Below are 9,781 nucleotides of genomic sequence, written 5' to 3' on the forward strand. Positions count from 1 at the left end.
TGCCCATTGTTCCACACTGAACTTTTGTGACTGTTATTAGGGCGTCGTCCGGGTACTTTCAGTGCATTGAGTTTTTGCATTAACTGCACTATGTATTTAAACTAGGTATTTGAAGTGTGCAAGTAGGCAGTCTGAGACACAGTGGTAGTTTGTGCTGTTTTCTAGAATGTTCTGTGTGTGTAATGGCCACCCTCCTGTCCCCAGGCTCCCACCCCTCAGCAGAGAGAGATGATGGAGGAGGCGGCCGGCCGCATTGCCCAGGACAACTGCGAGCTGGCGTGCTGCTTCATTCAGAAGACCGCCGTGGAGAAGGCCGGTCCTGAGATGGACAAGCGGCTGGCCACAGTGAGTGCTCCTGAGCCTTCCAAAGAGTGTGAATGTGTGTGTGCTGTGTGAAGTGATGCCGTGTGGTGTCTTACGTGCCGTGTCCCCTGTGCCTGAGCAGGAGTTTGAGCTGAGGAAGCACGCCCGGCAGGAGGGCCGGCGCTACTGTGACCCCGTGGTGCTCACCTACCAGGCCGAGCGCATGCCAGAGCAGATCAGACTGAAGGTGAGCCCCTCACACCCAACAGCGTCATGCACAACACTCACACACAACAGCAAACTCCAAGAGATTCAAGCAATAGGATGGCTGTATTACTGATACCCTATTTTAGATATCTATTTTATTTGATTCCATTTCATTACATTTACCTTTTTATTTATGAAGTACTTTACTATTCAAAAGTCAATCTAGGGGAATTTAAAATGGCCACCAAAAAAAATTAATGCATGTGACTTCAGTGCTCAAGTTTTTTCTACTGTACTGACCAATGATTCTGATATGATAGGCAAGTTCTTTTCTATACATAATCGTTTGCCATGCTTGTGTTTTCATTCTTCCCACTGGTTGTGGAGTCCTAAACTCTAAACTCTTGCCTTGTGCCATACTCAGTCTCTGTGCCTTCTCTACCTCAGGTGGGTGGTGTGGACCCAAAGCAGCTGGCTGTTTATGAGGAGTTTGCCCGAAATGTCCCTGGCTTTCTCCCAAGCAATGATCTGTCTCAGCCCACAGGATTCCTGGCCCAGCCAATGAAGGTAGCTGCACTTTTCCTCCCCATCACGGCATGCTAAGACACCCAATCATGCCATGTGCTAAAATGCTGCTGACCCTGAATGGGCATTTCAAACAGAAATAGGAGTTTATACTTTTGTTGTTTAATAGTGGTTTGCAAACTGCTTTTAGTGCATTACCAACATATTCTGGTAGTATGTTGCATACTGCCAGGTACTGATAAATACAAAACAAGTTAAAATATATTTTTAGTTCAGATTTTTTTCCAGTTCACTACTAAGTGTTGAGCCATTCCTAACGCTGTGTCTGTGATTGTGTCCTACAGCAGCAGGCATGGGCCACTGATGACGTGGCTCAGATCTATGACAAGTGCATTGCCGATCTGGAGCAGCACCTGCATGCCATCCCCCCGGCCCTGGCCATGAACCCACAGACCCAGGCTCTGCGCAGCCTGCTGGAGGCCGTGGTGCTCGCACGCAACTCCCGCGACGGCATCGCCGCCCTGGGCCTGCTGCAGAAGGTCAGCCGCTATTTCAACTGGTCTGCACACGCAGTCTTTCTTTTGAAGGCGTCTGCACAGGAAAACGGCCTTAACTGTAATTAACCACGCAGGGCTCTCTTGGAACTGTTTTAAATACGGGTGTGAGTCAGAGACTTATTTTACATCACATGAGGCGCCTTTGGTGTTTGAGAATGGCAATGCAGTGAGCAGGGCCTGGTGTAGGAGATGAGTGCTGAAGTCTTATTGAACAAAAAAACAAAATCACACCAGGAATGATGGCTATAAAAACAACCGTAACTAAAATGCTATGAGTGTCACACTGACCACTGATAAGGACGTTTTCCTCACGCTAGTGACTGATGTCTAACATTTGATTGGTTCTGATTGACTGTAAGCCTTTCAACAACATTCAATGTTGTTCTTTGTTATTATTGTAGTATGCGGTGTAGACATTGTGAGTCATATTAAGTAGAGCATTACTAAAATTGTTGTTTTTGCACTTACTGCTATAGTATAGACTGCTATCATTCCTTGTGTGAATGGGCCCTTTGTAAAGCATATGGTCATATAGCCTATACAAGTCCGGTGTTTCATTTGAAACGCCTTGTGTAATTTCTGTGTGTTATTTAAAAGTCCAGTGTTGTATATGTGAAAGTGGTGTCTCATTGTGTGTGTGTGTGTGTGTGTGTGTGTGTGTTCTCTCAGGCTGTGGAGGGCTTGCTGGATGCCACCAGCGGTGCTGATCCAGACCTGCTCCTGCGCTACAGAGAATGCCACCTGCTGGTGCTCAAAGCACTCCAGGACGGACGGGCCTACGGCCCACAGTGGTGCAACAAGCAGATCACCAGGTGGGTGGCCTTGGTAGCTCCTAATGGACCTACTGAATGTCAAATGTGTCTTTTGACACGTGTTGGAGAACTGTTTTAAATGATCAGTCAATATGATTTTCCATTTCCATTAGTCAATGTGTTGAATAGATAAGAAATATAATCCTATACAACCTTTATTTTTCAAGGTTTGCGGTTTATTTTTCATTGCAGGCAACTTTCATTCAGCTTGAAGGAAATGTGCCAGTTTTAGACTGTTAAGCTAGCAGCCGCAGCTCATGGTTAATTTGGTTTTGAGATAAAGGTTGAGTTTCCTTCCTGTTGGCCATCATATTTCCTTTTCATATGCCTGCACATAGAAGATGTGCCTCTGGTGGTTTCACAATGTAGGTTAGAACCCTCTTTGCAGAGTTGTGAAATGCTCCTAGACCAGTTGTGCTGGTTTTACCTCACCGCACAATCGCATCAATCTAGAAAAAACCTCTCTATATTAAATCTGTGAGTTATTGCAAACAAGCATGCTTCATGACGCAACCGACCTGTTTTTGTAGTTGATTTGTATCAGTCTAGTTCAGGGGTTGGCAACCTGCGGCTCCAGAGCCGCATGCGGCTCTTTAGCGCAACCCTGGTGGCTCCCTGGAGCGTCTTCAAAAATGTATGAAAATGAATGGGGGGATTTTTGTTTGTTTGTTTTAATATGGTTTCTGTATGAGGACAAACATTCTTTACGTTTTCCAATGTTGTAAAAATGTGCATAATAAATATTCAACATTTCTGTCAACGAAGATTTGATAGCCTGCGACACACGTTTCAGGGCGGCGCCGTGCCAGGCAGGTGGCTGTAAATGGTTGTAAACAAACCGGCGGGTGTGTCAGCATGGGCCATGCCATGGATCCCAAAGGGAAAAAGAGAAAGATAGCCGATGAGATCAGAGAATTTAAGGCAGAATGGACCGAATCATTTGCTTTCATTGCCATTGCGGAAGGATTGCCTGCATGTTTGCTTTGTAATGAGAAGTTGGCGAACAACAAAAAGAGACTAGTGGTGTGTCATTCTCTCCGAGATGCGCTGCAGGGAAAAACATTTAATCATGAAAGCTCATTATGACCAATATTAGCCTCGTTGTAGCCTACTTAGTCATTTTGATAGTAGGCTAATATAGATAATATAGGCTACACTTACAGCCTGTGTTGCCTTCATATAAGGCTTACATAAGGCTTTTCATTTTTTGCGGCTCCAGACAGATTTGTTTTTTGTTTTTTTGGTCCAAAATGGCTCTTTGAACATTTTGGGTTGCTGACCCCTGGTCTAGTTGATCAGTAGGCTGGGTGAACCCTGCCTGAACTTCCGGGGAACCAGCAGATCTTTATCCTCTGTTTACTGCCACAACCTTTGGCTCCAATCAGAAACGGCCATACTCTAGTCCTGGCACACTGTAATTGGCCGGTGACGTGACTATAACGAAACTTAAGCGACGCAAAGTGCAGTAGAAACAAAGCGCAGCCTCCCCAGACTAATGTTCCATCTTAAAAGATTGAGCTTAGTATGGTGAAAGCCAGACTAGTTGATCAGTGGTTGAAGCCCTACCTGACCACAATATCTGCCGTGCTACAGTGCGCCTGTTTTAACCGCCCCTGTTCCCCTACCAATGACAGGTGCCTGATTGAGTGCCGTGACGAGTACAAATACAATGTGGAGGCAGTGGAGCTGCTGATCAGAAATCACCTGGTGAACATGCAGCAGTATGACCTCCACCTGGCACAGGTAAAACTCCTCACGAAATCCAGCGCCATAGCAAATCCTCATGAGGGATGTTGAGTGGCCCAGAGTGCGTCTGTGCTCATGCTGATGACTGAGACCTTGTCCTTTTGTGTGTTGTAGTCCATGGAGAACGGGCTGCATTACATGGCCGTGGCATTTGCCATGCAGCTGGTCAAGCTGCTGCTCGTAGATGAGCGCAGTGTGAGCCACATCACGGAGGCCGACCTCTTCCACACCATCGAGACCCTGATGAGGACCAGCGCCCACTCCAGAGCTAATGCCCCAGAAGGGTGAGCACACACATGCGCACACACACACACACACACACACACACACACACACACACACACACACACACACACACACACACACACACACACACACACACACACACACACACACACAAATGTACAGATGAACCCAGGCACATAGTCACATACAAACACTTACACAAGACTCCCATGACCTTCCAAGAGTGTAGTTGTCATGAGGTTAAAGGGTGTCTTGTTTCCCAGGCTGCCCCAGCTGATGGATGTGGTCCGCTCCAACTATGAAGCCATGATTGACCGCGCTCACGGCGGCCCCAACTTCATGATGCACTCTGGGATCTCCCAGGCATCTGAGTACGATGACCCTCCAGGCCTCCGCGAGAAGGCCGAGTACCTGCTGAGGGAGTGGGTCAACCTGTACCACTCTGCAGCCGCCGGCCGGGACAGTACCAAAGCCTTCTCGGCTTTCGTGGGCCAGGTACGCTTGGGAAATCCCAAAAGAATATATATTTTACTCTGAAGTGTGTAAGGTTTTAAATGGGCAATGATTTGTAAGAATCATGAGCACTGACGTGCAGAACAAACAAGAATCCAAGATTGCCTGTGATCTGATAATCAGAAGGCTTTGTTTCTAACGGTTGCCTGTTGCGTCCCCAGATGCACCAGCAGGGCATCCTCAAGACGGACGACTTGATCACGCGCTTCTTCCGTCTCTGCACGGAGATGTGTGTGGAGATCAGCTACCGGGCGCAGGCCGAGCAGCAGCACAACCCTGCGGCCAGCGCCGCCATCATCAGAGCCAAATGCTACCACAACCTGGACGCCTTTGTGCGCCTCATCGCCCTACTGGTCAAGCACTCTGGAGAGGCCACCAACACGGTCACCAAGATCAACCTGCTCAACAAAGTACGTTGTGGGGGGAAAGCATCCACTGCTTCATATAGTAGAAGTATTGCATAGTTTTGACATAAATGGGAATGAGAAATGTACAGAAGGCAAGGGCAACAACATAATATAGAAAGGCAGAACATAGCACCCCAAGCACGACAATAGATTCCTTAGAAATGTTGCGCATGGGTATGTTGATATTCCAAATCAGTCCTGCAGTGCTGGAGGAAAGTGTGCAGGCTGCAGGCTGACGTGTGCTGACTCTGCTGTGTGTGTTTGCAGGTGCTGGGCATTGTGGTGGGCGTTCTGATCCAGGACCACGACGTGAGACAGACTGAGTTCCAGCAGCTGCCTTACCACCGCATCTTCATCATGCTGCTGCTGGAGCTCAACGCCCCGGAGCACGTGCTGGAGACCATCAACTTCCAGACCCTCACTGCCTTCTGGTGAGCACCGCAGATGCCAAGCACCACACACACACCAGCCTACAGTTACTGGTTGGGGCACATGTGGAATGAGTGTGTGTGTGTGTGTGCGCTTATGCTTATGTGCTTTACTCCACAGCAATACCTTTCACATCTTGAGGCCTACAAAAGCCCCTGGCTTTGTCTACGCATGGCTGGAGCTGATTTCTCACAGAATCTTCATTGCCAGGATGCTAGCACACACCCCACAGCAGAAGGTACATTTTCAACGTTGGTTAACATGAGTTCTTTCACAGTTAATGAATAAATAAATGTGTGTGTAAAATGTGTTCTCTTCCTGCACTACATAATGTGTGTTGTGTTTTTCAGGGTTGGCCTATGTATGCTCAGCTGCTCATTGATCTGTTCAAGTACTTAGCCCCCTTCCTGAGGAATGTCGAGCTCAACAAACCTATGCAAATCCTGTACAAGGTACAACCCAAATTGTCCCATTAACATCTTTTAAATCCTTACGCCTCCTTAAATACATGCTTGCTAAGGAGCACAATGGCTTTATGCTGGTGATGAGCTCTGATTAACATGGAGCCCTGTCTCTGCTCTGTACTTGTAGGGCACTCTCCGGGTGCTTCTGGTCCTGCTCCATGATTTCCCAGAATTCCTGTGTGACTACCATTATGGCTTCTGTGACGTCATCCCTCCCAACTGCATCCAGCTGCGAAACCTGATCCTGAGTGCCTTCCCCCGCAACATGAGACTTCCAGACCCCTTCACCCCCAATCTGAAGGTATGACCTGTACAGCACCGCATCTGTTCGTTCCAAAGGAATCTGTGTGGTCAGTGTGACTGGATTCACATTCTCCATTCCCCTTTCTCCTGCTAGGTGGATATGTTGAGTGAAATTAACATTGCTCCACGCATCCTCACTAACTTTACTGGAGTGATGCCCTCCCAATTTAAGAAGGATCTCGACTCCTACCTGAAGACGCGCTCTCCTGTCACCTTCCTCTCTGAGCTGCGCAGCAACCTGCAGGTAGGGGGCGCCACTCTGGGTCCCTGGAAGCACTTACAGCAAAGCGACACATCCTTAGACCAGGTTAAATTTTTTACTCTTTGGGCAAGTGTTCTTTGTTTGTGTTGTAGAACTAGACTGTCTTGTGTGAGTGTGTGAATGGATTGTGAGTAAGGAGTACATCTGTTTTGTTTGGTTTTGGCCGTGCTTCAGCTCTGGTGTTTTTGTACCTCTGCACAGGTGTCCAATGAGCCCGGCAATCGCTACAATATTCAGCTGATCAATGCGCTGGTGTTGTACGTGGGCACTCAGGCCATCGCTCACATCCACAATAAGGGCAGCACCCCCTCTATGAGCACCATCACACACTCGGCACACATGGACATCTTCCAGAACCTTGCCGTGGACCTGGACACTGAGGGTAGGACTCCAGCCGTGCTCACACTAGGTGTATCCAGTAGAAGGTAACGTGCTGATGGATGGTCACTGGCCACCGCGTCTCATCTGGACCCATATCTTTATTTTACAGGCCGCTATTTGTTCCTGAACGCAATAGCCAACCAGCTCCGCTACCCGAACAGCCACACACATTACTTCAGCTGCACCATGCTTTACTTGTTTGCTGAAGCTAACACAGAGGCCATTCAGGAGCAAATCACCAGGTAGTGTGCGCGTCTGTATGTATGTATGTCTGCGTGTGTCCGTGTCCGTGTCCATATAGATGTGTGAGTGTATGTGAGTGATCGCTCCTGTAAGCAGATACATTACTGTCTTCCCGTCCTGTGCAGAGTCCTGCTGGAGAGGCTGATTGTGAACAGGCCGCACCCATGGGGATTGCTCATCACCTTCATTGAGCTCATCAAGAACCCGGCCTTTAAGTTCTGGAGCCACGACTTTGTCCACTGCGCTCCGGAGATCGAGAAGTAAGTGCCTTTTAAAAGCTTTTGTGTGAGACTGAGGTTTCACATGTCTGACTTCAGCCCAGTGTTTAAGATTGAGGAAGTGCTCTTCACAGCATTCAGTTAGAACACACAGATAGAGAACGAATGAGGAGCATGCGTAACCTCTGACTTAAGCACACTTGTCCATCTTGAAACCTGCTTTCCTAGAGCGAGATGTATCTTGTGTGGTCCCGTCACTGAAGCTGTGTGGTCCCTCTGCAGGTTGTTCCAGTCGGTGGCTCAGTGCTGTATGGGGCAGAAGCAGGCCCAGCAGGTGATGGAGGGCACGGGTGCCAGCTAGGCTGTACAGCCACCATCTCTGAGGCCCAAGAGAACCAACCCCAACCCACTAACTCTCACACTGATGCCGTCATCAGCACTGTCAGCACTGAATTCAACTGGGACTTTTTTCTTTCTACCCCTTCCCCCATTTAGATCAAAGGTTTTTTTGTTTTGGTTTTTTTTTTTGGTCAGGAAAAAAACTAAAACAAAAGTTTCTTTTATTTATGTCATGGGGACATGCTGTTAAATAAAGTTTTGAAGCCACATTGTAAATATTAAAAGGGACTACGAAGGATGATTTTTGCCCAAGCCATCTGATAGACTTTAATTTTTACATGACAGAGAAAACATCAGCATGCACCAATACAATATTGACTTTCTCCCAGACCCCAACCATTGATTTTAGGTTTTTGTCTTCAAGACTGATTTGTTTTTGTTCTGAAACTTTATGGTGGTACTTTATGAAAGCTGCCTAATTTCTGTTTGGTTATTGTTCTTGGAGAGCAGGCAGTGTAGAGATCTCAACGGAGCTGGACAGGTGTGATGGTAGAGTGCTGGATTGGGGTAAAGGTAGCACCGTTTTCAAATGCGGGAATTCTAGGTTCTCCCCGGCACGTGTAAAATTGTGGAATACTCAGAAATTTGATGGTAATTTGAATCTTGAATTTGTACAAAGATCCAAATTGCTGAACAAAAGATGGACCAATACAGCCCATTTTGTAAGGATTTTGAATGTTTTGTAAATGTATTGGTCCGAGTGTTGTATTTTGTAGTACTTTATAGTTGCCTTTAGTTCTTGCTACTTATTTCCTGTATGTATGCATTCTGTAGTTAACGCATTAAACACTTGAACTGCACCGATGTCTTTTGTTTTCTGTTGTAGTTTTAAGGAAAATCGAGAATTTTAATGAATGAAATCACTGTTAAATGTAAAGGTTAACAGTTATTGTGATCAATCTGATCATTGAGCATGAACACGCTGGTATCTGAGCTCCTTTGATATCAACTGACTTGCGGCTTACTATGTGTGTGAAGCTTTTGTGCCTCAGCATGTTGCATTTGGGGAGGAGGTTCACTAAACATTTGTTATTGATTAATGTGCTTTGCATCTGAGATTGTTGTGTAAGTCAAAACATTCTCTTGCAGGTTGTGGAAGTTAAATAGTATCTAGTGAAGTCAAAACGACCTAAATCTAAGATATTTCACAAAAGTAATATGAGTTTTGGGGTGTATGATCATGTTTTGTATAATATAACAAGCAGAAGTACACTACTGAAAGTCAGGGATGGTTCACTTACGGGTTAAATTTCAGTATGAACCTAGCCTGGCTAACGCCTACCACTTCTCAAATGAGACGTGGTCTGGCAACCAGACGTTCATTTTCTCGTATTTGAAAAAATGCCCAGATCCGTTCATTGGGCGCCACGGATGTCTATCAAATACGCATAGCTCACCCAACTCGTTCATATGCAACGCTAAGGGCTGCGGTAAATCCTTTGGCGTCGAATGTAGACGCAAGAAGGCAACGGAAACTTCTCGGATGTTCTGTGATTGGTTCGCCAACATCAGGCGAACATTTGGGCGTTAGTTTCCAGACTGGCTTAGCAGCGGGATTGAAATCACCGCGCAAGGCAGTATGGGAAAACCCAGGCTAGTATGAACCTGAAATCCACTATAATCTTTACAGGTGAACTTAATGTGACCTTCTCTAAACTTTTGAATGCCCAACAGTTCAATGTTTCAGTACTTTCTGTACTGAAACATTGCATTTCACCCAAAAGCCAGATATCCCTACCTTTTTCTGAGTAGTGTACATGTTAGGC

The 9,781-nt window shown here is 46.6% G+C and overlaps 1 protein-coding gene across 7 annotated transcripts in view; it reads left to right on the forward strand.

The window, feature by feature from the left end:
• The window catches only part of cnot1 (CCR4-NOT transcription complex, subunit 1), a 29,095-nt gene extending 20,280 nt beyond the window's left edge, over positions 1 to 8,815 (forward strand). For 4 of the 7 annotated variants that reach the window (XM_062548398.1, XM_062548395.1, XM_062548401.1 and 1 more), the window contains 18 exons: positions 205 to 345; positions 446 to 550; positions 958 to 1,077; positions 1,380 to 1,574; positions 2,262 to 2,404; positions 4,039 to 4,147; positions 4,265 to 4,434; positions 4,660 to 4,891; positions 5,071 to 5,319; positions 5,584 to 5,747; positions 5,866 to 5,983; positions 6,096 to 6,197; positions 6,337 to 6,510; positions 6,607 to 6,819; positions 6,976 to 7,156; positions 7,265 to 7,397; positions 7,524 to 7,658; positions 7,899 to 8,815. In XM_062548398.1, the coding sequence (XP_062404382.1) occupies positions 205 to 345; positions 446 to 550; positions 958 to 1,077; positions 1,380 to 1,574; positions 2,262 to 2,404; positions 4,039 to 4,147; positions 4,265 to 4,434; positions 4,660 to 4,891; positions 5,071 to 5,319; positions 5,584 to 5,747; positions 5,866 to 5,983; positions 6,096 to 6,197; positions 6,337 to 6,510; positions 6,607 to 6,819; positions 6,976 to 7,156; positions 7,265 to 7,397; positions 7,524 to 7,658; positions 7,899 to 7,977 (2,763 nt within the window). In that variant the 3' untranslated portion in view covers positions 7,978 to 8,815. The remainder of the gene's footprint in view (positions 1 to 204; positions 346 to 445; positions 551 to 957; positions 1,078 to 1,379; positions 1,575 to 2,261; positions 2,405 to 4,038; positions 4,148 to 4,264; positions 4,435 to 4,659; positions 4,892 to 5,070; positions 5,320 to 5,583; positions 5,748 to 5,865; positions 5,984 to 6,095; positions 6,198 to 6,336; positions 6,511 to 6,606; positions 6,820 to 6,975; positions 7,157 to 7,264; positions 7,398 to 7,523; positions 7,659 to 7,898) is intronic. The other 3 variants (XM_062548400.1, XM_062548399.1, XM_062548402.1) reach the window with 1 other exon arrangement.
• The last annotated feature ends 966 nt before the right edge of the window (positions 8,816 to 9,781 follow it).

Source organism: Sardina pilchardus, chromosome 10, assembly GCF_963854185.1.
Source record: "Sardina pilchardus chromosome 10, fSarPil1.1, whole genome shotgun sequence".
Classification (NCBI taxonomy): Eukaryota; Metazoa; Chordata; class Actinopteri; order Clupeiformes; family Clupeidae; genus Sardina; species Sardina pilchardus.